The 27886-nt window shown below is 43.9% G+C and overlaps 1 protein-coding gene across 4 annotated transcripts in view; it reads left to right on the top strand.

The window, feature by feature from the left end:
- The window catches only part of ADCY7 (adenylate cyclase 7), a 257435-nt gene that overhangs the window by 149115 nt on the left and 80434 nt on the right, over nucleotides 1-27886 (top strand). For all 4 annotated transcript variants that reach the window (XM_030204352.1, XM_030204350.1, XM_030204353.1 and 1 more), the window contains 3 exons: nucleotides 5930-6079; nucleotides 17236-17384; nucleotides 23810-23921. In XM_030204352.1, the coding sequence (XP_030060212.1) occupies nucleotides 5930-6079; nucleotides 17236-17384; nucleotides 23810-23921 (411 nt within the window). The remainder of the gene's footprint in view (nucleotides 1-5929; nucleotides 6080-17235; nucleotides 17385-23809; nucleotides 23922-27886) is intronic.

Below are 27886 nucleotides of genomic sequence, written 5' to 3'. Positions count from 1 at the left end.
CAAATAAGTGGGAAAATGTGGGATACAAATGCAGCAAATAAATAAATTATAAATCATAAACCATATCTTGATCTAATTAGTATATTTGTTTTCTCTGATATGTGAAGCAGGTCACCATTAGCAGATCTTAACCCCTGGACCAGTTTTGATTCAGAGAAATACATTAAATGTAAGGCATAGTAATTAAAAAAAAAAGTGGGTACAGTATAAAATTGGGAGTTTGTGTATGTCTCACTGTCTAAAATGGTAGTTTGTAAACAATCCTGGCTGTTTTTCTTGTCTACAGCAGCCTCTTTTGCGATGACCATTTTCATCTATTCATGCTGGTAGCCCACTGGTCCATAGACATGTTAAGAGCCCATTCTATGCTTTAGGTGACTGATGTGGCTTGCACTGTGATAGAGATTGCCAATACTATATAACAGTGGTCTGTTCTGGGAGACCACCAGTCATTTGGGTTTTCAGGACATCCACAGAATATGCATGAGAGAGATTTGCATGCCTGTTATCTCCATTATATGGAAATCTCTCTCATGCATATTCATTAGGGATATCATGAAAACGTGGCTGGCTGGTGGTCCCCTAGGACAGATTTAAGAACCACTGCTATACAGTAGTTATAAATCAGTGATGCTGAACCCAGTCCTTGGGACACACCTAGCCAGTTGGGGTTTTTTTCAGGATATCCACAATAAATATGCAAATTTATCACATGCATTCATTGTGGGTATTCTAGAAACCTGACTGGCTGGGTGTATCTGAAGGACTGGGTTGAGAAACCTGTATTAAATAGTAGTGATAGTGGGATGCTGGGGTGAGACTCGGCATTACGTCTAATTGTAGAAGAAAAGTGAACATAAAATTTAAAAGTGTAGGCACAGGGTAGCTATCACATATTTTCCTACAGTAACTCTTACTTTTTCATGACCAAGCAATGTAAATCCTTTTGTCACCTCCAGTTTGCTTTTTGTCATAACTGAAGTTAGCTTTATTGATGATCAGAGGCATACCAGATTGATAAAAAAGTCTAAGGGACCCTTTTACTAAACTGCATTAAGTAAACACAGGAGGGAAAGGCTTATAGCGAAACGCATTAAAATGTTTTGTGGTAATTTGTCAGTGTGCGCTATTTATTTTTGGGTCCTTTTACTAAGGTGCGCTAATAGATTTAGCACGTTCTAACGACTAGTGTGCATTAAATGATAAGGCACCCGTAGAAATATAATGGGCATCTTATCATTTAGCGCATTCTAATTATTAGGGTGTGTTAAATCCACTAGTGCACCTTACTAAAAGGACCACTTTATTTGTTAATTTTTCAGGAGTGTTATTCAGCTAGCCTGGTTAATGCGAAAACACTTTAGTGCCTCATAAATAGGATGTGGTAATGCTCCTGTGTTAATATTTCGCCGGTCTCGCATGCTAATGGAAAAATTAGCTTGGGACCTGCAAAAATAAAAAATCAAAAAGCCCTGTTTTTGGGCTGTGTTAGAAATGGGCTTAGCACCCAGGAAAGTCCTGCTTTTAAAACACACTAAGCCCATTTTAAAATGCTTTTTTTTAGTAAAAAGACCTCTGAGTGAATCAATTAAAAGGTGTTTGGCAAATTGAATACCTTCGAGAAGTGATTTGCCACCCCTGCTTTTTTTTTTTTTAAATAATTTTTTTATTGGTCCATTGGCACATTGGGAAAGGATGAACTGAGCAACACTTTGAATGTAGTGAGTTTCATTTATTAAAGAGTTTTGTCCCATTGCCAGCCCATGGAGAAACATCTTTTTTTTTTTTTAAAAGGCCAATAACCAGTATTCTTAATCAGTGCTTAAAACACTTGGTGCACATCTACGCTTAACTCCTGATATCTACACTTAACTCCTTGCATTAGCTGCTGTTTCAAATCTCCTTCACCCTAGAAAGCAAAATCTAGCAAATTATAAACTTATGAAGACAACCTCCAGGATTCATGACTGAAATTTTTCCGTATATGTGTCATGTCTAGGTCAGTGGTGAGATAACTTACTATGCTCCAATTACCCTTTCAGACAAAACACATGTGGTAGAGTGAGGTCACTGTTTATAGTATTTGACACACTTATTCCACAGCTAATTGCAAATCTGTTTTAAGTACACTAAGCGAACAGTCCCATTACACAAAAACCTAGGACAGTGTATTTCCCTGCTTAACCTGTAAGGGTGCTGGCACCAGTGGCTTTCCTAGGGGCGCTGACACCTGGGGCGGATCGCCGATGCGCCCCCCCCCCCGGTTGCAGCGACCCCCCCCACCCCGACGAAAGAACCCCCTCCCCCCCAGGTGCACGCCGCTGGGGGGGGGGTGCCGTGCGCCGGTCAGCGTCATTCGTTTCCATGCTCCCTCTGCCCCGGAACAGGTTCCTTCCTGTTCCGGTGCAGAGGAAGCATGGAAATGAATGACGCTGACCGGCACACGGCACCCCCCCAGCGGCGTGCACCCGGGGCGGACCGCCCCCACCGCCTCCCCCTTGGTACGCCACTGGCTGGCACTGTATCCATTTTGGTATATGTATTAATAAAATGCAATCCAGCAAATTTATTAATTTTAAATGAAAGAATAAAGAAGTTCCTTACTAAGCCGTGGCAAAAAAAAAAAAATGGCCTTAGTGTACCCTTATGTGGGTCTTTCCCGTGTACTAAGGACATTTTTACTGCAGCTGTAAAATGGCCAGCTACTTTTTTGTATTAATGGCCATATGCTAATGTTGCCATGAGTGCTTGACTATTTCTAAAAATTACTGTGTGAGCAGTTACCATCACCCACTTTGTAGGCAGTAAAGGTTCATGTGGTATTTCTGCTGACCAGTTAGTTCGGGAATGCCCACTCTCCACCCCCTCAAAAAAGAATCCAAAATATTTTTTTAGTGTACAGTTAACACGCACAAATTTCAGTTACCGCAGGGCACTTGAGCGTGTCCCATGGTACTCCATTTTTAGCAGTGTTGGGTGCACGTTGGCGCCTAGTACAGTTTAGTAAAAGGACCCTAAAGGGTTTTAGATTTAGCTTAATTCTTTTTCAGCAGTTTGAAGTGAGATCCCCAGACCCCTCACCCCACCCCCCCCCCCGCCCACACACACACTGAAAATACATAAAAACCTGGTGGTCCAGTGGGACTCTTACTGGGCCAGACCTGACTTCCCACCCGCCTGAGTGCTAGCCTGGTGGTGTAGCAGTGGGCCTGGGCCCGCCTCCCCAAACCCCCTCATACCTTAAAGCAGGAGGAGGGACTAGCACTCCCTCCCTCCTCATGCAGGCACCGCCTCAAAATGGCGACGCCCAGCCCAGTGCATCCTGGGATGTGCTGGGCGGGGATTAACTAGTTAAGCTTTTAGATCAGTAAGTCACCCGATGATGATGGCAGGAGGTGTGCGGATGATGGCACTCACCGTCTGTTTTCTCAGCCTGCAGTCTGTCACACCAAAGTCTGTCTGCAAACTGTTGTAAGACTGTCATTTCAGATAGGAAGTGGCAGTCACAGGATGGTGGACACCAGCTCATTTGAAACAGGATTGAGGCCATCAGCTCAATTTCCATGGACCACCATTCGGCCTCCTGATAGGAATTTCATTTGTTAGGATTCATGTGGTCCTTGCAAGGATATGAAGAACAGTCAAGAACTATATATTGGTCAAAAGCCACTAAATACAAATTCCTTTTCTTCCTTACTAGACCAGCCCAGATGAATGAGTGGTTGTGCCCGCTCACCAGTGGATGGAGACAAAAATAGAAAGTAGTTCCTTATGATTCGCCCTTTAAGAGTCTTGAGCAGCTGTAGAATGTATATTCTGTCTCTAGTGGATGGTATGTACAGCTCCCATCTGATGCTTCTCTGTCAGCTCCTGACCTGGGGAGATTCCTAAGCTTTGGTTGAGCAGAAACTCCTACCAAAAGGAAGAGGCTTCCTTTTGAAATACTGAGCATTCTTGGAGCTGGGGTGAAACCTGTTGGTGCCAGGTCTCTGCCCTGCTTTCCTTCTTCATTTGGTCTTTATCAGACTATGGAGGTACAGCTGTATTGGAACCTGGGTGATATTTTGAGGGATCTTGTGTCCCTGTTTCTATCTGGAAAAAAAATTGAGGTAAGTTTCCTTCCTTTGTCACCTGGACTGCTAGTTCCAGGTCTTCTCCCTTGCTTTTTTTTCTTGGCAGTTGGCTGTTCCATTCGCACCTAGAGGGAGCAATGCTGGCTGCTCCGAGGATGCTGCTTCATTTTTTTTTTCTCTCCGCCATTTTATGTCTCTGGTTTTTGGTTCCATGTTTTCTTTCTCATTGGCGTTGAGGTAACAGGGGGGGGGGGGGGGCAGCAGTACTCTTAGTTTCACAGCATATGGAGATTTATTTTCTTCTAGCGGGCCCCTCCTTTCAGAGTTACCCACTCTTGGATACCTGCAGTTTCTTAGTCTTGCAGCTGCTAGCTTGCTGGCAGTGATTCACTGTGCGTGTTTGTTGGGCAATTCAGCTCCCGGTCTCCTATGCAGCAGTCTGTCTTTGCCAATCACGTATGTCTTTGGTAAAAAAAAAAAAATAGGCGAACACATGAGCAGCTCTGTATGTCTCCCGTATAGCAGTGCTCCACGGGTCAGAACCCTAGCACTCCTTAGTTTTTTGATTCGGCTCCAGTCAGTGTGAATCATTTCCTGTGTTTTGTTATGGGAATAGAAATTTCTTCAGTTTCCTGAGGGCAGTTACTGAGTTTCAGGCTTTAATTATGTAGACCCTGTTGGGCTGCTCAGCTCCTCTGGCTGTTAAGAATATAAGCATTGCCATATTGGAACAGACTGAAGGTCCATCAAGCCCAGTATCCTGTTTCCAACAGTAGCCAATCCAGTTCACAAGTACCTGGCAAGATCCCAGAACAGTAAAACAGATTTTATGCTGTTTATCCTAGAATGTGCAGAAGATTTTCCCAAGGCCATCTTAATAGTGGCTTATGAACCTTTCTTTCAGGAAATTATCCAGACTTTTTAAAACCCTGCTAAGCTGCTTTTACCAAATTATCTGGCAATGAATTCCAGAGTTGTTGAGTGAAGAAATATTTTCAAGAGTCTCCATGCTTTCACTTTCGACTTTCACTTCCGCAGGGCGGCAAGCTATGTTGGGGACCTCCCTCGTTCAAAGCAGCACAATGTGAGAGCTTCAGCAATCACCCAGAGATTCAGGCATCTGCTTATCATTAGAAGGTATGCCTGCGTTCTTCAGTCACATACTGGCTGATTGTGCCCCTCCTTTCAGGATTTGCCTAAAGTTTTCATCAATATCCTGGCTGAGAATGAGTTCACACTTTCCTTTTTTCGGTTACCCAATAGTATGGCTGTGAGCACCATGGCTTGGCTAGATGTTATACTGAACATTCAGTAGCTGTGCAGGGCCCTAAAAGGGCAAATCACACAGAACTACTTTCTGTTTCTGTCTCCACCTGCTGGTGGGCAAACACGATTACCCATTTGTCTGGACTGGTCTGGTAGGACTACAGGAAAGAAAATTATCAGGTAAGACGTAATTTCTCCGTATTTGGAAAGCAGGTTTTCTCTTGTATAACACTAAAGTAGCATGCTATGCCTGCAGGAGAGGTAACTATTTTTGAGCTGGCTAAACTGAAATGATGATCTTTCCCTCCCTGTCCCAGTCCCTTATTGGTAAGTGATTTGAGTAGCAGAAGATTTTTGTGTCATGTTATGTTTTCTTCTTGACTTCTGTCTGAACTTACCAAACCCAAAAAACATTAAAATGTGCTTTTCCAGGTTTAGTGTTGTACCTTCAGTCTGTAAGGCAGTGGAATGAAAGTCTGTCAACTTCACAAATATGAAACTTATAGCATCTGTACTTCCAGCCCTACAGAGGAAAATATTTTCCCCTTACTGTGGAAAAACCATTGCATCATTTCTTCTTTTTCTTTCAGCTACTTGCCAATGCTGTTGTTTTTCTTTGTGGTAACTTAGTGGGTGCATTCCTTAAGCACCAAATGCTGGATGCTTCCAGAGACTTGTTTAAATATACTTTAAAGTGCATCAGAATCCGAATGAAGCTAGAGATTGAAAAGAGGCAACAAGTAAGTATAATAATCTAGTAGGCAGTATATAAATACTTAAATAAATACATTTATCTATCTATGTATGTCTGTCTGTCTGTTTTCCCCTGAGTAAGATTAAGGAATTTAAAGCAGAAAGAATTGCTTTCTACCTGCAACTAAATGTTCCTTTCAATTAAGAGGCCTGTCTCCTATGCATTTATACCATTTATATCATATCTCCCCTCTCATACCTTTATTCCAGGTATACATATTGAATAGGCTTGCATATTGATTAAAATTTTTAATTGCTTGATTATTATTGATTTAAAATTTTGTAATTGCAAGATTATCACAAAATATTGATTCCAGTTTCCTTTTAAAGAGTTAAGGCACAGAGATTACAAATTAGTTATCTATTATCTCCTCACTCTTCCCTTCCTCCTGCACCATACCTGACCGCACTGCATTACCCCCTCCTCCCTGGGCCAACATGTTTCCATCTTTCTTCCTTTCCTCTGGCTTTCTTCAGGGCCAACATCTCCATCTTTCTGCCTTCCCCCACCCCAAAGAGGGTTTGGTATCTCTTTGTCACTTCCATGGTCCAGCATATCTCTCTCTTTCCCCCAGGCCCCACACCCAGCAGTCCTCCAAAATGGCCAGCAGTGCTAAAGACATGTTGCCCAGATCCTTCCCTCTGTTGCGTCCTACCTGATGAAAAAAGAAAGTTGCCTTTTTGACCTCTTTTTACTATGTCTCACCTCCTCTGATGTAAGTTGGGAGGGCCATGGGGGGCGAAGGGGAGTGAAAGATGTGCAGATGTGTGCCAATAGTTGTTTTTTTTTTTTTTTTGCTCAGACATGTACACTGCACTAGCTGCCCTTAGCACAAAGCCCTGTCTGCATTAGTCCAGTGTGCTGTTTCTGATTGTCTCAACAGTCAGGAATGGTGAGCCCTTGGACCAAAGCTGAAGCTTTGGCAGACAAATCACCAGGGATGGCACAGGCGGGAATCAGAACAGACTGGACTAGGATAAACAGACTCAACAAGGCAGGACAGAGGTAACCAAACACAATGGACAACACAAGAACCGGATCCAGACGAGGCAAGGAAAAGAAGGCAAAGGGCCAGAACTGGAACCCAGACAGGACAAGGCACGACTCAGAACTGGATTAAAACTGGGACTGGGACCCAGAAATGCAAGACAAGGCAAAACACGGAAGTAGATTAAAACTGGGTCCAGAAAAGAGCAAGACAAATACAAGGCAAGGACTGGATCCAGACAGGACTACACTGAAAGAGAGAAGACAAAGCACACCTAGACAGGCAAGACAGGGTAGGAGCTAGGCAACAGGAATAACAGAAGCAAGACAATAAACAAGGCAGGAACAGGATTCAGGATTCTCAAACAGGCTTGGCTGGAATAGGCTTCAGGATTCTTAAACAGGCTTGGCTGGAACAGGATTCAGGATTCTCAAACAGGATTCAGGATTCTCAAACAGGCTTGGCTGGAACAGGCTTCAGGATTCTCAAACAGGCTTGGCTGATACAGGCGTGAGGATTCTCAGACAGGCTTGGCTGGAACAGGATTCAGGATTCTCAAACAGGATTCAGGTTTCTCAAGCAGGCTTGGCTGGAACCGGATTCTGGAACGGGCTTGGCTTGCCTCAGTAAATTACCCGTAAAGGAAGTTTATTTTTTTGGTGAAGGTCTAGAGAAGCTAGTTAAAAGCCTTACTGAGTCTATAAGATTCCTAGATTTCTTGAAGATTGCCCCAAATTTTGTACTAGAGGTTTTGCTAGAAAGGATGTTTTAGAGATTCTAGAAGATATAGACTGAGAAGAATTAGTGTTGTTCAGTGTAATTGCTTTCCTTTTAGAGGTCATTCCTTTCAAGGTAATCGTAGAGCAGAATGAGGTTTTTTGGTAGGAAGTCAAAATTATTGCTGGACATACTTATATTAATATGAAACCAGCTTGACATAATATTAAACCAGCTTCTGACCTCTGAGAACTTCCCCCTCCCCTCCAGGAATCAGAGGATGGAAAAATGGAACAAATGGGGTACGATTGCTGACAACAGGCTCCTCCAAGATTTCATATTGAAGTTTTGCAGGCTTGCTCTGATATTTGTGATGGGAGAATGATTAAAGCCTTTTTACTGGAGGTGGGACCAAATAACTACAGAACTTTGGGTATTGAAAGATATTTTCTGGAGCTTCTTTGGCCTCTCCTGAGGCATTGCTGGAACTTTCCTGTCATTCTCACTTAAAGGTGGCAGCAGTCAGGAAGAACTTGCACTGATTACTCCAGTTAAAAATGGTTCCAGTTCCAAAGAAGGCAGGTTCTTTTCACCCAATTCTAGATATCAGATCTATCAACAGGTTTCTCAAAGATCAATGTTTTTGAATGGAAACTTTAAAATCAGTGATTGTACCAGTGCAACAAGGAGAATTATTTTACTACTTTAGATGTAAAAGAAGCTTACTTGCACATTCCTATAAGCTTCTCTCACCAATTCTGTTTGAGGCTCACAATGTTAAGCAGGCATTTCTAAATTTGTTCGCTTTCTTTTTTGCCATACAGTGGGATCTCAGATATTCACAGAAGTGTTGAAAGCAGGGACATAGCTAGGTGGGGCCACAGGAGCATGGGCCCCCACAGATTTAGTCCGGCCCCTGGTTTTGCTGGTGGGGGTCCCCAACCCCCACCAGGGCGTTTGCTGATCTGTGCTGCCTCTTGAGTCCTGACGTCCTGCACGTACCTTTAAATGAAACTGATCATGCTCAGTTTCACCTAAAGGAACATGCAGGCGCGCCGTTCGCTGATCTGTGCTTTCTTCCCCCTGACATCAGTGAATGCGGTGCGCCTGCACGTTCCTTTAAGTGAAACTGAGCAAAGGAACGTTCAGGACTCAAGAAAGCAGCACAGATCAGTGAACGTGGTGTGCTGGAGACCGGTGCTGAAGAAGGCTTAGGCTGGCGGGAGTTGGCGACCCCCGCCAGCAAAGGTACCCTGCGGTGGTGGCGGGGGGGGAGGGGCAGCAGCGGCTCGGGGAGGCGGGCTAAAATGTGCTCCCCCCCACACGTTGGGCTCTGGACCCCTCTCCTGCCGAGGTCAGGCTACGCCCCTGGTTGAAAGCAAAAGTTCCTGCATTTTTCAGCCGAATAGATGCTCTAGTTCAGCCTTGGCCTCACTCAAGACTTCTCTGTGTTTCTGCCATGGCCACTGATGGGCAGAGACATTTAAAGGATAGATAGAGACACATGGATCTAGTGGTCTTAATAACTCTGGATTGGCCGGGAAGACCATGGTACAGGCAGGGCTTTTTTTTCAGGGAGTACTGGGGGGTACTGAGTATCAGCACCTTTACAAATTGGCTGCTAAAATTGACCCATGGTCCCCAAGTATTAGTGAAATAGCCCAGACTCAACACCGGCTCTGCCTTTTCATACTTCATGTGGCTGGTTGTAGGGGACCTACCATTGTGGGTCAGGTCTCTCAGTGATCACCTCACCCCTGAAGGATGGCCTGTCATTTGAGTATTTGCACCTTTTCGGCACTGGGTACAGGGACTTGATGCGTTTTTCAGTGCAGAACCCCCTTTCTCTGGTGAACATAGCACAGTGTCTAGTGCAAGGTCAAATCATGCAGGATGTGTCTCCATTTTGTCTTATGGCTTAGCTCTTGAGAGGGCATGGGTTAAGAGAGGATATTCGAGTAAAGTCATTTCCACTGTTAATGTTCTTGGAAATGGTCTACTACTTTGGCTTATGGGAGAATTTTGAGAATTTTTGAAGATTGGTGTCGGCAAAAGCATGTTTCTCCCTTTCAGTCTTCAATTCCAGAAATGATGTTTTGCAAGCTGGTTTAGATAAGGGTTTGGTGTTGGCTTGCTTTAGGCTACAGCTGACAGCTTTATTATGTTTTACAGGCTTTGTGGAGGGAAGACGTTTGACCTCTCACCAGGATTTAGTACATTTTTCCATGGTGTTAATCTTCTTAATCTGGCTTGTCAGCTGCTGGTTCCTCCTTGGGATTTAAATTGTCTTGCTGGCCTTAGTTTGTTTCTTTTGAGCATCTTGATTCTGATTCTTTAAAATATGTTCTTTTAAAACTGTATTTCTAATAGCTATTCTGCTAGGAGGATTTCAGAATTGCAGATAATGTCTTGCTGGGAGCCTTTCTTAGGGGCCCTTTTACTAAGGATGATAGGGCTACCGCTGCATTGGTGCATGGCAAATCGGGCAGTAGAAAATGCAAGTAAGTCGGGGCTTACCTGGCAGTAATCAGCACTGCCCAATTATTGCTAGGGTAGTTCGAGAGAGCCCTTACTGCCTCCTAAATGGGTGGTGGTAAGGGCTCCCCCCAGGAATGGCCATGCAGCAAGTGGTTCACTTATAGCAGGGCCATTTCCCTTTAAGTGGTTCACTTAACGCAGGGCCAATTCCCTTTTAAAAAAAAAGTCTCTTACCTGCTGCGGTAAAAGGGGGCCTCAGCACTACCTATGGTTCTTTTTACCACAGTCTGTAGATGATGGCAGAAAAAAGACCTGCACGGTCCATCCAGTCTGCCCAACAAGACAAACATATGTGTAAACCTTACCTTGATTTGTACCTGCCTTATTCAGGGCACAGACCGTACAAGTCTGCCCTCCACTATTCTCGCCTCCCAACCACCAACCCCTCTTCCCCCCACCTGCTCCGCCACCCAATTTCGGCTAAGCTTCTGAGGATCCATTCCTTCTGCACAGGATTTCTTTATGCATATCCCACGCATGTTTGAATTTCGTTACCGTTTTCATCTCCACCACCTCCCGCGGGAGGGTATTCCAAGCATCCACCACCCTCTCCGTGAAAAAATACTTCCTGACATCTTTCAAACAGCCCTCAATTATTGTTACCTGGATTTTCTTTCTTTTTTTTCTTTTTTTTTTTTACCAAAGCATTAACTTAACCCTCTGTCATCCTAGAATCAAGAATCACATCTGGTAAAAGGAACCCTTAATTTTTGCTAGGGAAAAGAGTTTTCGGACCAGTACCTTCTTTTCTTCCCAAAGTAGTGTTACCTTTTCATCTGAATCGGTCTCTACCATTTTTCCAGGATGATAAAAATCAGACAATCCTACAACCCTTCACAGATTGGATGCTGGTTGTATCTTAAAGGCATATCTGTGAAAAATGGGGGCAATAAGAAAATCTAAAAGGCTATTCTCTTTGGAGGAATTCATAAACGACAAGCAGCATCAAAAAAATACAATGGCTAGATGGATTAAGGAAGCTATGACTTCAGCATATATCTTTCATTATTTATTGCATTTGTATCCCACCTTTTTCCCACCTAATTGCAGGCTCAAAGTGGCTTACATAGTTTTGTTAACATCATGGTTCTCCAGTGCCAGAAGTTTTGAAAACTTAATGTACAAGGGATCAGTCTGCTCCTTGGGCAGAGCACTTTTTTAAATTCTGCCTTATGACATTTGAAAAGCAATGACTTAGGCTTCCTTGTAGGATGTGGAGGAATGACCTAGTGGTTAGAGCACCAGTCTTGCAATCCAGAGGTGGCCGGTTCAAATCCCACTGCTACTCCTTGTGATCTTGGGCAAGTCACTTAACCCTCCATTGCCTCAGGTACAAACTTAGATTGTGAGCCCTCCTGGGACAGAGAAATAGCCAGTGTACTTGAATGTAACTCACCTTGAGCTACTACTGAAAAAGGTGTGAGCAAAATCTAAATAAATAAATGTTGTCATAGATTGGTTCTTCAGGCTCAGAGATGCATCTGTTGGGGGTCAAAGTTTTAGAACTGGGGATTCTGCTGTCCCACCCTCACTAATTACTGCTTTGGTATGTCCCAAGCATCTGGACTGGTCTGGTGGGATGATATGGAAGGGTGAATTCTATCCTGTTAATTTTCTTTCCTAGAGTCCCTCCAGACAGTCCAGAACCCAACCCTGTGACATTCTAAAGAGTTTCAATTCAGTTTTTTTTGTTTGGCTATTTTCTATATATTTGGAATTGTTCTTGTCTGTTGAAGAGTTTCTTAGTTCTTAGGTAATTTTCAGTTTAAACAGTTTTTTTTCACTGACTGACTGGCCAGGGGGCTCACAGGATTCTCAAGTGATGTCATCACAGCATAGTGTTTTTCAGTCTCCACCTGTTGGCAGGACAGCACAAACCCCATGTCTGGACTGGACTGGAGGGCCTCGAGGAAAGAAAATTAGCAGGTAAGAACTACTACTACTACTGTCATTTCTATAGTGCTATAAATATACGCAGTGCTGTATACTGAACATATCAGAGATTGAGCTTACAATCTAATCAAGACAGACAAACAGGACAAATAAGGGATAAGTGAATTACTTAAGGTGGGAATGATAAAACAGACATGGATACTGAACAAGTGAATAGGAGTTAGGAGTTAAAAGCAGCCTCAAAAAGGTGGGCTTTTAGCCTAGATTTGTAGAGGAGTGTGGTAGCCGTGTTAGTCCACTCTTAAGGTTATCAATAGAAATCAAACAAAATAAAACATGAAAAAGAAAATAAGATGATACCTTTTTTATTGGACATAACTTAATACATTTCTTGATTAGCTTTCGAAGGTTGCTCTTCTTCGTCATTTCCGATCAGACGAAGAAGGGCAACCTTCGAAAGCTAATCAAGAAATGTATTAAGTTATGTCCAATAAAAAAGGTATCATCTTATTTTCTTTTCCATGTTTTATTTTGTTTGATTTCTATTGATAGCCTAGATTTAAAAACAGCTAGAGATGGAGCTTGACATATGACTCAAAGTCTGTTCCCGGCATATGGTGCAGTAAGATAAAAGGAATGGAGTCTGGAGTTGACAGTGGAGGAGAAGGATACCAATAAGAAAGATTTACCCGATGAATGGAGTTCCGGGGAGTAGTGTAGGGAGAGAGAAGAATGGAGAGGTACTGAGGAGTTGCAGAGTAAATGCACTTGTAAGTCAATAAGAGGCGTTTGAACTGTATGCAGAAAAGGAGGAATAATGTGAGTGTAGCAACACTGGCAGAATTTTGAATGGATTGAAGGGAGAGAGAGATTTAGTCGGAGATCTGTGAAAAGCAAGTTGCAGTAATATTAGTGTGAGGTGATAAGAGTGTGGATATGGGTTTTGGCAGTGTGTTCAGAAAGGAAGGGATGAATTTTGGTGGTGATATAGAGAAAGAAACAACAGGAGACAAATCTCTGGAGAAACACACAAGCAAACCAACAGCAGGTGGGCTTTTAGCCTAGATTTGAAGACAGCTGGAGCTGAAGGTTGACGTACTGATTTAGGAAGTCTATTCCAAGCGTATGGTGCAGCAAGATAAAAGGAACAGAGTCTGGAGTTGGCAGTGGAGGAGAAGGGTACAGATAACACAGTTCCAGGTAGGAGTGTAGGGAGAGATAAGAGTGTAGAGGTACTGAGGAGCTGTAGAGTGAATGCACTTGTAAGTCAATAAGAGGAATTTGAATCGTATGTGGAAATGGATATGGAGCCAATGAAGTGATGAGGAGAGGGCTAATATGAGCATAGCAACACTGGCAGAATATAAGTCGTGCAGCAGAATTTGAGCAGGTTCAAGGGGAAAGAGATGGCTCAGTGGGAGACCTGTGAGAAGCAAGTTACAGTAGTCCAAGCGAGAGAAGAGTGTGGATAAGGGTTTTGGTAATGTGGTAGTTTACCATTCCCTCTTCTGAGATCCTTTTCCACATAGACTTTCTCCAATGAAAATCTCTTTCCCTACAGACTATCCAATGGGAATCTCTTCTCCACAATACCTTCTCCTGTAGTGAATCTCCTGAGTGGTGTTTCTCTTTCTTACTTTGGCTTGTGGCTTACACAAGACACTATCAAACTCAAGGGAGGCATCAAATATAAACAAGCTAGAGCCTTATCTAAAAGCAGTGCTTCTTTCAGCTTTTACCTCTAATCAACCAACAGAAATCCATTGCATACAGTCTTTAAAATAAAAAACTGGAGCAAAAATGTCTTCCAAATATGAGATCAGATCTCAGGGGAATAAACTTTCCTTTGCTATTTATCAATTGATTTTATATACTGGTTTCTACAATCATAAAGCTTCTAGGTAGCTCTGTGTATTTGCATTCATTGACAGGGTCTCAGCTAAGTGAACAGCCTGATGCAAGTAAGCTACTGACATGGTCTGCAAAATAGCAGTGGTGGTTACTGGCCTGATCCCTAAAAACTGAATGCGATTACTTATGAGACCATAAATCCAGGGTTCCTGGGCATGTTTGCAATAGTAGCTGTGAACACTGGGCATAAAGTGAGATGGATGAGTCTCCAGTCTTGACAGCTATTGTTCTTGGCAGACTACTGATGCCATCCTATTACTGTAAGCCTGCCCACAAAGCTGGGAGCTGAGACCTTTTTCAAGCACACAATTGAAATACTGCAATTTATTCTCATTGTTCTGTGATGCCTTTTCTTGGTATGTTTTGGTTTTTTTTTAATGAATTAGTCTATGGTTTGATTTCACAAGATCCTGTCATTGGTGGTGTTTGCCTGCTTTTTTTGGGGGTGGGGGGGGGAGGGTGAGGTGTAAAGAATGAGAAAGTCTTATTGGCAGTGGGAGAGGGGGACCAATTCAGCATCAACATCCACAATGTTTGGGGAGCTACACCATCCATGGCCGTCAAAGATTGTGGTCTTGTTGATTATTTGTATGTTGCTGAAATAATTGTTATATGTGACCGTCTCTGGGAAAAGGTGACTAAAGTCACCAGAAACAAAAAACGAGTTTTTAATGAATTCTGTTAGAGAACAATTTGTGATACAACAGTCCAAACTATATCCTTTTATGTGAAGAAATTAAAAAGTTATAGAAATTCAAACATGTAACTTTTGCAGACTGCTTACGGACCCATGACATGAAGAATCAGTCATTTTGGATCCACTACTTTAGTCTCCTTTTCCAAGAGACGGTTATATATATTCTTGTTTGTCATTTCCCTTCGGTGCTATATCTTGACATATATGTCTCAAAACTTGTCGCTTTGAGCCTATCTGAACCTCCACCCCCTTCATCTTATTCTGAGCATTTCTGTTCCATAATCTGCTATTCTTATGGCTCCTGTACATCTGCTCTTCTTGGCACTATCCCTTCCTAATCTGTTTCTCCTTATGAAACCACTTCCCACCGTAGGAACACATTGTCTTCCCCCTGTATTCATCACCTCTCTATCCCTCTCCTCACCATCTCTTTTTTCCATCCCTTCTTCACAGCTCTCAAACTTCAACACTTCCTTCCTTCCATTCACCCCTCGCCTTTTTACCTGAATACATCTCGCCTTCGTTGCTGTCGTCATACCTCTCCTACTCTCCTCCGTACTCTCCTACTCATTCTCCTGCTCTCCGCTGATGACATTAATCCCAATCCTGGTCCCCCACATTAGCCCTCATCCTATTCGTGCAGGCCTTACCGTGATACCTCCAATCTTATTTCTATTCCTCTCCACCTCCCTTCTTCTCTGCCCTTCTCTTGTGCTCTATGGAACGTCTGCTCTGTCTGCAACAAACTCTCCTACATCCATGATCTCTCTATCTCTCATACCCTTCATCTGCTTGCCCTAACTGAAACCTGGATTTGCCCTGAAGACTCTGCTTCAGTTGCGGCCCTATGTCATGGAGGTTATCTATTCTCCCACACTCCTCGCTCAGTTGGCCGCGGAGTTGGTGTCGGGTTACTACTCTCCCCCTCCTGTAAATTTCAACCCATTCTTCCACCTCAGTCTCACTGTTTTTCTTCCTTCGAAGTCCACTCGATCCATCTATTTGCTCCTCTATCTCTCCGGGTAGCAGTCATTTATCGACCCCCTGCTAAATCCCCCTCTTCCTTTCTCTCTGACTTTGATGCCTGCCTCTCCTTCTTTCTTGAACCTTCATCTCCTTCCCTCATTCTTGGGGATTTTAACTTTCATGTTAATGACCCCTCTAACTCTTATACTTCTCAATTTCTTGCCTTAACATCCTCCTTCAATCTTCAACTGTGCTCCACCGCCCCTACTCACCAGAATGGCCACTGTCTTGATCTTGTATTCTTCTCCAACTGCTCTCCCTCCAATTTCCTTGCCTCAACTCTTCCCCTATCTGACCATCATTTTCTAACTTTCACACTTAGACACCCGCCTCCTCAGTCCCGTCCTATTCTAACCAACACGTTTAGGAATCTACTGGCTATTAACCCTTCTACCCTGTCCTCCAGTATCTCTAATCTTTTCTGTATTGCTACATCAACCAAATCTGTCAATGAGGCTGTCTCTTCCTATAATACTATTCTGTCATCTACTCTGGACACTTTTGCTCCTCCTGTGTCTCGTCCTGTAAAACGTACCAAACCCCAGCCTTGGCTGACCCCTACTATCCACTATCTACGCTCTTGTGCCTGCTCTGCTGAACGCCTTTGGCTTAAATCTCGTGCCCATGCTGACTTCTTACACTTCAAATTCTTGCTGACCTCCTTCCAATCTGCTCTCCAACTTGCCAAACAGGATTATTATATCCAATTGACTAACTCTATTGGTTCTAACCCTCGACTTCTCTTTGCCACGCTAAACTCTCTCCTCAAAGTGCCTTCTCCTCCAACTCCCCCTTCACTTTCTCCCCAGACTTTGGCTGATTACTTTCACAATAAGGTTCACAAGATTAAACTTGAATTCGTAATCAGCTCTCCTCCACTCCCTCTTCCCTTAGTCCACTCTCTCAACCCTCTTACCCCTGCCTCCTTTTCTTCCTTTTCCGAAATCACTGAAGAAGAAACTTTACTTCTTCTGTCATCCTCAAAACTAACCACCTGCCCCACCGACCCTATCCCCACTCATCTACTCAACACTGTCTCTCCTGCTGTCACCCCTTTCATCTGTCATATCTTCAATCTGTCACTTTCCACTGCGACTGTCCCTGATGCCTTCTGTCCTGATTTAGATTGTAAGCTCTTTTGAACAGGGACTGTCTTCTCTTCATGTTCAATTGCGAAGTGCTGCGTACGACTGGTAGCGCTATAGAAATGATTTGTAGTAGTAGTAGTATATGTGTGCAAAATACAGAAACAATAAGCAGTGGTGTAGCTATTAGTGTATCACTAGTTGTGAAATGGTATAACATTCACATGTCTTGTTGCACTTGGCATGCAGACTGAATATGCCTACTTAATCAATCTCTCTCTCTCTAGGAAAACTTGCTGCTCTCAGTACTGCCAGCATATATCTCCATGGAAATGAAGCTAGCTATCATAGAGCGACTCAAGGAAAGCAATGATAATCGGCAGTTGCCCGATAAGAATTTTCATAGTTTATACGTGAAGCGGCATCAGAATGTTAGGTATGTGTGGAAATTCCTGTTTGAGGAGAAGCTATGACAGCCATGCAGGAGGAGGAAACTTACCATGAATCAGGCCTTTGTTTAGAAATAAATGCTTATTCTTTTCCTTCTCTTTGGTTGAAAATAATCAATCGGTTTACCAGATACACACAAACAGATGTAATTACCTGAAAGATTATATTTCTCATGCATCAGCTCTATTGGAACAGAACTCTTGCTGTCTGTGACCTCTTGCTAACAGCCATGTAAGACATCCTGTCACATGATTTTTTATAGTTTTTTTTGTCTTTATTGACAAATTTTAAAAAGTGAGCAATTTTTAGAAGAATCCAGTTCTTTTGGTCTTTGGCCTTAGCTGCCTTCTCCCTAAAACTGTAGTTCTTTCCCTGAGATCACTTAATTTTCTGTGGCCAAAGGCAAATTAATGTGAGGCTTTTTCTAATCTTCTGCTTAGGGGCTCTTTATGCCTGAATAGAAAATCATTACTTGAAGCTAATTTATAATAATTTGTGTATGTGTAGATAGGTAGATAGAGATATCTCATTACTACAAGACATACGTAGAGCCATACAGACACATAAAATGAGCAGCCTTGGAGTGAGTCCCTAGCTGGATGTAACTGGATTAAAAACTAGTTGACTGATGAATAACAGATGGTGGTGGTGGTAAATGGAATTTACTCTGAGGATAGAGTGGTGGTTAGTGGAATACCTCAAGGGATCTGTCCTGGGGCCAGTGCTGTTCAACATTGTTGTCGATAATATTATAGAGGGTCTAGAAAGAAAAGGAATATTTTTGTTTGGATAATACTAAGCTCTTCAACTGAGTGGATGCCTGAGTGAGTGGAAAGTGAGAAGCGGTCTAAGAAAGTTTGAAAGAGTGGTCACATGCTCATGAGCTAAACGCTCAGTGCAAGAAATGAGTCATATCTGGGATGCAGGAATCTGAAGGAGCAGTTATAGTACATGATGGGGGTGGGGTGTGTGTGAGGAGCTGATGTGCCATAACCAGGTGTGATGGTATCTGATGATTTCAGGATGGTAGCAATGTACTGGCTAGATTCAGATGGCTGCTGGTATGCCTAGAGAAGTGTATAGTTTGCAAGACAGCCGACTCCTCGCCAGCACTATCTAAAATCCTATCTAGGTGACGCGTGTATAGATGCATGTATAGAATGTTTGTACGTTTGGGAAGCTCGCCAGGTGCCCTTGGCCTGGACTGGCCGCTGTCGTGGACAGGATGCTGGGCTCGATGGACCTTTGTTTTTTTCCCAGTGTGGCATTACTTATGTACTTATGTTAACCTTCAATCTCTTCCTTGCATTCCCTTTCTGTATCTTGGTGAACCTGGAAGACTTACTGAGTCAGGACAAAGTTACTTGGGGTCTCATTTTCAAAAGGGAAAAAATGTCCAAAAAGTGGCATAAATCTGCATTTGGATGTTTTCTCACAAAAACGTTCAAATTGGTATTGTTAATGGCAGGATCTGGGTGTTCCTAACACTTGGAAGAAAACAAAACACCCTGGACTAAAACTAAGACGTTTTGAGCTAGACCTGTTTTTATAAAGAATAAGACACAAAAAAGGTGCCCTAAATGACCGGATGACCGCTGGAGGAAATTAGGGATGACCTCCCTTTACTCCCCCAGTGGTCACTGACCCCGTCCCACCCACCTCCCAAAAAATGTGATTAAAAAGATTACTTACCAGCCTCTATGCCATCCTCAGATGTAATACTCAGGTCCATTAGTGCAGCATGCAGGTCCCTGGAGTAATCTAGTGGTGGGTACAATTTACTGCAGACAGGTGGCTCTAGCCCATACTTCCCCCTACCTATTACACCTGTGGTTGAAACTGTGATCCCTACAAAACTCACCCAACCCTACTATACCCATATAGGTGCCCCCTTCACCTATAAGTGCTATTTTAATGGGGTAGTGGGTTTTGGGGGGCTCAGCAGACAAGATAAGGGAGCAATAGTGAGATGTGGATGTGGGAGCATGTATAAGAAGTTCATAGCAGTGCCTCCTAGGGTGCCCCATTGTTCTCCTGGGATGTCTGGGGGACCAGTCTACTAAGAATTCTGGCTCCTACATCCCATTGGCTTGATGTACATTTTTAACTTTGTTTTTTTTTTCAATAATGGACAAAAAAGATATACACAGAGCACAAAATTATCTAGCAAATAGCCAGTTTAGAAAAAAAATAGACGTGTTTCGAAAAAAAAATTAGATGTTTTGCTGGTTTTTAAAATTGCTATATTTCTCACTCAAATTTTGGATGTTTTTAGCAAAACGTCCAAAGTTGGACTTAGATGCCATATCGAAAATGCCCCTCATAGTAACCTATGGAACTTTGTAAGGCTAAGTGCTTTGAAAATGAGCCCCATAGTGTAAAATAGATTTTCAGAAAGTATTTGATAAAGTTCCTAATGAAAGAGTCATTGGATAGGAGACAATGTTCTGTTGTGGGTTAGGAATTGGTTCTTGGACAAAAAGCAGGGGATAGGTTTAAATGATCATTTCTTAAAATGGAGCAGGCTCTCACAGGCTCGCAAGAGCCGGTTGTTAAGTTTTTAAGAATTTTGGGAGCCGATTGTTAAAGTGGGGCCCTCCATAGCTACTTTAACAACTGGCTCCCCAAATGTGGGCTTGGGCCCCCTGCTGAATTCTCTTTTAGTTTGCTGGTGGGGATGCTGAGCCCTGCCAGCCAACTAAATAGACTGCTGCTGCTCCCCACTCCTTGTTTCCAGCTCTGAGCAGCAGGCTGGGACTTCTCCAGCATGTGTGAGAAGTTTCAGCCTGCTGCTCAGAGCAAGACGTTGGGAGTGGTGGCAGTCCATTTATTGGCTGCCAGCAAAGGTATGCCTAGTGTGCCCGCACGAAAGGAGGGAGGAGAGAGAGGCCAGTGTTGCTCCCCCCCTGGCCACCCCTGGCCCTTCCAACTGCAGAGCTGGCTACGTCCGAAGAAAGAGCCTGTTGTTAAAAATTTACCAGCACACCCCTGGATGTAACTCTTCTTATATTGTAGCATGATATGAGTTTAATTGTCGAAAAGCTCAAGAGGTTATAGCTCTTCAGCTTGGAAAAGAGACCACTGAGGGGGAATACAATTGAGGTCTACAAAATCCTAAGTGATGTAGAACAAGTAGAAGTGAATCGATTTTTTTAAAACTCTTTAAAAAAGTACAAAGGCTAGGGGATACTCAATGAAGTTACATAGAAATACTTTTAAAACAAGAGGAAATATTTTTTCATTCAATGATCAGTTAATCTCTAGAACCTGTTGCCATAGGATGTGGTAACAGCGGTTAGCGTATTTGGGTTTTAAAAAAGTTTGGACAAATTCCTGGATGAAAAGTCCATAGTCTGCTATTGAGATATACATGGGGAAGCCACTGCTTGCTCTGGGATTGGTAGCATGGAATGTTGCTACTATTTTGAGTTTTTGCCAGGTACAGGTACTTGTGAGCTGGATTGGCCAGTGTTGGAAACAGGTTACTGGGCTACAGTGGCCATTAGTCTATGGCTATTCTTATGTTCTTAAGAACCACATGGGCTATTGTTTGTGGGAGTCTTGAAATGTATTTATATTAAAGCATGTGTGTGCGTTTGGGGGGGGGGGGGGGGTCCAATGTGAAGAGAGGAAAACCAACAATATGGCATTTGTATTCTCACAAAGGAATTAATGGAGTAATTTGGTGCAATAAGAACTAAATCAGTATATTATGCCCCCTGCATTAGGGATGCAGTTGGTAATGAAACGTTTCATGTTTCTTCTGGTAGATGGGAGGCTAAATATATATAAGCATCGCCATGCTGGGACAGACCAAAGGTCCATCGAGCCCAGCACCCTGTCTCCGACAGCGGCCAAAAGAACAAACAATTTGTCCCGCCCATCCCAGAAATAGTGGATTTTTCCCAAGTCCATTTAATAACATTCTATGGCCTTTTCCTTCAGGAAGCTGTCCAACCCTTTTTAAAATTCTGCTAAGTCAACCGCCTTGACCACTTTTTCGGCAATGAATTCCAGAGTCTAACTATGCGTTGAGTGAAGAAAGATTTCCTCCGATTCGTTCTAAATTTACTACACTGCAGCTTCATCGCATGCCTCCTTGTCCTAGTATTTTTGGAAAGCATAAACAGACGCTCCACATCGACCCTTTCCATTCCACTCATTATCTTGTAGACCTCTATCATATCTCTCCTCAGCCGCCTTTTCTCCAAGCTGAAGAGCCCCAGCCTCCTCAGCCTTTCCTCATAGGGGAGTCGTCTCATCCCCTGTATCATCTTTGTCGCCCTTCTCTGCACCTTTTCTAATTCCACTATATATTAGATGAGACATCTGAAATTGTGAATTCTAATGCCCCAGGGACAGTACAAGCCCAGGAGGTACTATGAGGGGTTATTTAATGCTTCCAGTACTCTGTGAGACCCTGATCCTTCTGTAAGTTGCCTATGTTTTTGGCAAGTGAACAAATCTGGAATTGGAATCATAACTGCCATGTCCTGAGAATTTTTGGAGTGAACAGCAGTCCAGAATTACTGGGAGGCCCAACAGAATATTCTGTCCCTCAGGGAGAGCCTTCTATGAAAGATCCCGTGTTTGCATGGCTGTGTGGACAGGATTTCGCACTAAAATGTTTGCTTGCCTAGGGCTCGTCAAAGGGCTGATCCTGACCTGCTTGTATGGGTATTTGAATACCATTGAGTCAACATATTGGAGTTCTTCAAAGCGGGTCTCTGGAAATGTCAACTAGAAAGATTATCTGATTGTGAGGCAGCTGCATCAGGGGTCACATTTTTAGCCAAAACTCTTTCTGTGTAGGTTTGGGTTTAGTGCACAGTGCAGTTGACTTTAGGATAATTGTTTCAGGAGCTGGCTTCATTAGACAGTGCTTTTTCCTGTTATGAGACTTTTTCACAGAGCAGTTGTTATAACCAGGCTGCACTCTGGAACATTGTGGTGTTCAGAGAACTGATTTTTGAACTGTTCGCAGGCCCAGATTTCGACAACATACTGTAGATGACTGTTAAGGGGGCCAAATTTTGAATACACCAAATACCTAAACTAAAACAAAGCCTGACTCCCATTGGCTTTAGGACTATGGTCTGTGACTGACTTCTAGGGGAGAAACCACTCCATGGTTCTGCCTTTGGGTGTCAATAGCTTAAATCCAGCTGTTGAAGGCATAAGATATATGAAGCATTTTTTTTTTGGGGGGGGGGGTAGGCAGAAGAGCTTGTTTCTATAATGAATGGGAGCATGGCTTTATGCTGGAAAAGGGCTATCATTGCATCTATTGAAAGGGAAAGGGAGATCACCAGTGTGGAGATGGTGGCCAGAGGAGTGATAATTTTTTTTAAGGGGGGGGGGGGGGGTGGCAGGGAATCTTCACTTGGGGCTAACTGCTCCTTTAAGGAATTCAGGTCGACTCCACTCCAATTTGCCTTCTTGTGGCTAGGAACACTCAAAAGCGGCTGTAGTTTACTGAATTCTGTGGGAAATAGTAGCAGACCATTTTAAAATAGCTTAATGAGTGTGCCCCTTTTTTGCTCATATATATTCCTTGACTGAAATCAGTTTGATTTTCTGGGGTTTCTTGGACCATGTGGGTTTTTGAGTCAGTTGATCTGTAGGATTTCCATGCTATATATGTTTTACATTTCTCACTATGACAAATGTTTACAGAAACTCCAATATTTTGATTTATTTTGAATACAGGATTACTTAAAATAAAAAATTCCCTGGGTTTTTGACTTTATATTGACCCCCTCCTCTCCCCCATCCCATCCCATCCCAATCTACTTAACAGGGCAACACATGGCCTTATGTGCCAAGAGAGTTTTTTCTCTCCGAGCCCTGCTCTCAGCATTGAAGGACTGTTACAGTGGTTCTGCCTCTGTACAGCCAGCCCCCTGCCAGCCCCATTGGACTGGAAACTCAAATTTGAAGGGCCCTTTTACAAAGGTTCCGGGGGGGGGGGGGGGGGTGGCTAATGCACGGGAAGTGCGTGCAAATCGGCACTATAGCCGGGCTAGCGCATGCGCCTGGCAGTAATTCCGAGTTTGGCATACCACGGGGAGGGGGGCATTCCTAGCGGTAATCAGCAGTTGGTGCATTCTGCATGGTTACCACGCAGGTAGTGCATGAGCCCTTACTGCTATGTCAGTGGGTGGTAATAAGGGCTCAGGCCATAAATAGGCACACGCTAGTTTTAATTTTGCCACACACCCATTTAAAAAAAAAAAAAAACCCTTTTTCCCAGACGCAATAAAGAAATGGACCAGCGCGCGTCCAGAACATGCGCCCACACTACTGCAGGCAATGTTTTACTGCACCTTTGTAAAAGGACCTCTAAATCTCTTGTGCCACTGTGCTGCAGCCTGAGCAGAGCATTAACTTGCCAGTTTTTGCTTTTCACAGCATCCTGTATGCAGACATTGTAGGATTCACTCGCCTGGCCAGTGACTGCTCTCCAAAAGAGCTCGTGGTGATGCTGAATGAACTCTTCGGTAAATTTGACCAGATTGCCAAGGTAAATATTCCCTGTCCTTGCTTAAGGCTAAGAACGGTTGTTGCATGTGTAGCTGAGTGAATGTAAATATACTTTACAAAATATTAATTGTGGATTAAAGTTTGTTGCTTTGTAATCGACCTGTTACTACTTTGATAAGGCAATGATTCACAAACTGAACATTCTTTAAAAATAATCTGTGTTAAGGATCCTGGGTTTTCTGCACAGCTCAGACTAAATTCTGAGACTAGTTAGAAACCTATTCGGCAAAGTGTGTGCGTGGTTTGGAATGTGGTGGCATGTTTGGATAGATTTACATATAATTTACATCATTTAATATGCAAAACTACTGAGTTCATTGTATATCTGCCACAAGAAAACTTCCTGTCTATTTTTCTATAAATGGAATTTAAAAAGGGGGCGGGGAAAACAGATTGGATGTGGGCATTAGCAGCTGTGCCAGTATTTATGATGGCATTTATATGGCACCTTTATAATAGGCTGGCAGGTTGAAGCCTTACCCTATGACCTAAATGAGTACCTGAGGCAGTCAGAGCAGAGGTGATGATTTCTTCAGGGTCATGGTGAATGGCAGGTGCAGGGTTTGAGGGTGGATTTCTAGGATTTCAGCCACTGTGGAGGAGTGGCCTAGTGGTTAGGGTGGTGGACTTTGGTCCTGAGGAACTGAGTTCAATTCCCACTTCAGGCATAGTCACTTAACCCTCCATTGCCCCAGGTACAAATAAGTACCTGTATATAATATGTACAGGGCCGGTCTTAGGCCGAGGCGGCCGCATAGGGCCCCGCGCGGCAAGCCTCAGTCAGCCTCTTCCCAGGGCACCGACGTAAACAACAAGCCAGGTAAGCATGGCACGGCGCCGCCGCGCCATGCTTACCGCCACCCTGCCCGCCCTCTTCTTCTCCCCCCAACCAAGGGGAATGATAATTTTTCTTTTAAATTTACCCTCCGTCGCCGGAATCCAGCACAGCAGCGAGCGTCAGTGAAAACGCTCCTCCCCTCCCGAGTCCCCCCGACGTCTGTAGCCCCTCGGGGGCGGGACAATGAGAATGAACGAATCAGGAAGAGCTTCTGTTCTGCTACAGACGTCGGGGGAACTCGGGAGGGGAGGAGCGTTTTCACTGACGCTGCTGTGCTGGATTCCCGGCGGCGATTGAGGGTAAATTTAAAAGAAAAGTTAACCTTCCTTGGTTGGGGGGAAGAAGAGGATGGCAGGAGAGGGCAGGGGGAATAGGAGGGTCACTGGACATGGTGGCAGGAGAGGGGGGTTTCTGGACAGGATGGCAGGGGCAGGCAGGGAGGACAGGAGGGTTTCTGGACATAGGTGGATGGCAGGGGAGGGCAGAGGGGACAGGAGGGTCGCTGGACATAGGTGGATGGCAGGGGAGGGGGGTTTCTGGACAGGTGGATGGCATGGGAGGGCAAAGGGGACGGGGGGGGGTTTCTGCACATAGGTGGATGGCAGGAGAGGGCAGGGGGGACAGGAGGGTCGCTGGACATGGTGGCAGGGGAGGGGGGTTTCTGGACAGGATGGCAGTGAGGACAGGAGGGTTTCTGGACATAGGTGGATGGCAGGGGAGGGCAAAGGGGATGGGGGGGTTTCTGCACATAGGTGGATGGTAGGGGGGACAGGAGGGTCGCTGGACATGGGTGGATGGCAGGGGAAGGGGGGTTTCTGCACATAGGTGGATGGCAGGGGAGGGCAGGGAGGACAGGAGGGTCACTGGACATGGGTGGATGGCATGGGAGGGGGGTTCTGCACATAGGTGGATGGCAGGGGAGGGCAAAGGGGATGGGGGGTTTCTGCACATAGGGGGATGGCAGGGAGGACAGGAGGGTCACTGGACATGGGTGGATGGCATGGGAGGGGGGGTTCTGGACATGGGTGGATGGCAGGGGAGGGCAGAGCGGACGGGGGGGTTGCTGGACATAGATGGATGGCAGGGGGGACAGGAGGGTCGCTGGACATGGGTGGATGGAGGAGAGAGAAGAAATGCTGGACATGGATGGAGGCAAGGGAAGAGTGAGGAAGGAGATGAGGTGAGGGAAAAGGAAGAGAGGAGAAAAAGTGCACATGGATATAGAAAATAGGCAGAAGCTGGATCCACTGGCAGTCAAGTCTGCAGAGGACCCAGCTTTTACTTACGGATGTAGGGCAAGAAATGAAGAAGAAAGGCAGAAAGTAAAGAAATAAATGGAAAGGAAGCCCTGGAAACGGAGTTAAGAGGACAGATAGCAGCACAATCAGATACTGAGCCAGCATGATCAGAAAAACAAAGTCACCAGACAACAAAGGTAGAAAAAACTATTTTATTCAGGATTTATTAATTGGAATATGTCAGTTTTTGGAAATGTGCATCTGTGATATTTTTCATGTAAGTTTCAATTTTTGTAGTATTGCTGCATGCTGATTCTGACTTCTTGAGGTTACTTTCCAGTTCAGTATTTTGCCTTCATGTGTTTTTCAAATGTGATCAAGGAAGGTGCAGTATTCTGCTAGCGTATAGTTTGCAGCCATTTTTGTTTTTTTTTCACTAGGTTGTGCACTGGTGTTTTAGAGCCCGGTGTAATTAAAGTTGGCTTTCCATGCCACGCATAAGGTTGTAGCTCATCTTGTCCTTGGAATTAGTGCATTTTGCTTATTATTTCAATCAGTTTTTTTGTACAAGTTTAGCGTCATTTGTCTTTATTTGAAATGTCATAATTAAAAACATTTTCTAAAAATGGAATAATCTAATCAATGGGGTGGGGCCAGGGTGGGGGCGGAGCCAGGCTGGGGCAGGGCTAGGGTGGGCGGGGCTAGGATGGGGCCCCACCAAATTGGTCTGCATAGGGCCCCGCACTTGCTAAGACCGGCCCTGAATATGTAAGCCGCATTGAGCCTGCCATGAGTGGGAAAGCGCGGGGTACAAATGTAACAAAAAAAAAACTGCTTTCATTTTACAACTCATGCAATTTGCAACAAAGCCATTCTAAGAAGTTGTAACGGTTCTTTAATGCTGTCACCTTGTATAACATTCCCTGTTGGGCCCTGTGGCCCTTTGTCATTTGAGCATGTGGGGCCTTCTTTCAGCCCATTCTAGTGCTAGACTCTGGTGCTTATCTTAACCCACCAGCTCAGTGCTTATCAGTTGAGTGGCTCAGGGGCTGCAGGGACCATTCTCAGTAGGATGTATACCTGCGCTGATTTGTGCATGAGCACCCTGCTGGTCATCTACCGAGAACCCACATTCTTGAGGATATTTTATCTATATCTGTAATACCCTATGGAACTTGGGTTGCCTGACGATGACCAGCATATAAACATCTTACTGAGAATCATCTGTATCTCTATGATATAGAGCTCTAGAGGTATGTTAGCCACAAGTATAAAGTCTGTATAAGTGTTTTATCAAGTTTTCATTAATAAATATTAGCTTTTCAAATCGTAGCTGTTTGAATATCTACTTGACATAAAGATTAACTTAGGATGGATATGACTTTTGTCACTTGCATTTTCTGTCATTCTTTTAAAGCTTTCCTTTTAAATATGTAAACTACTAAGTCATGTATATTATATAGTACACACTACTACAGTGGGGGAAATAAGTATTTGATCCCTTGCTGATTTTGTAAGTTTGCCCACTGACAAAGACATGAGCAGCCCATAATTGAAGGGTAGGTTATTGGTAACAGTGAGAGATAGCACATCACAAATTAAATCCGGAAAATCACATTGTGGAAAGTATATGAATTTATTTGCATTCTGCAGAGGGAAATAAGTATTTAATCCCTCTGGCAAACAAGACCTAATACTTGGTGGCAAAACCCTTGTTGGCAAGCACAGCGGTCAGACGTCTTCTGTAGTTGATGATGAGGTTTGCACACATGTCAGGAGGAATTTTGGTCCACTCCTCTTTGCAGATCATCTCTAAATCATTAAGAGTTCTGGGCTGTCGCTTGGCAACTCGCAGCTTCAGCTCCCTCC

Source organism: Microcaecilia unicolor, chromosome 5, assembly GCF_901765095.1.
Source record: "Microcaecilia unicolor chromosome 5, aMicUni1.1, whole genome shotgun sequence".
Lineage (NCBI taxonomy): Eukaryota > Metazoa > Chordata > Amphibia > Gymnophiona > Siphonopidae > Microcaecilia > Microcaecilia unicolor.
Note: the sequence above shows the minus strand (reverse complement) of the source record. Positions and strands in the feature narration are given on the sequence as shown.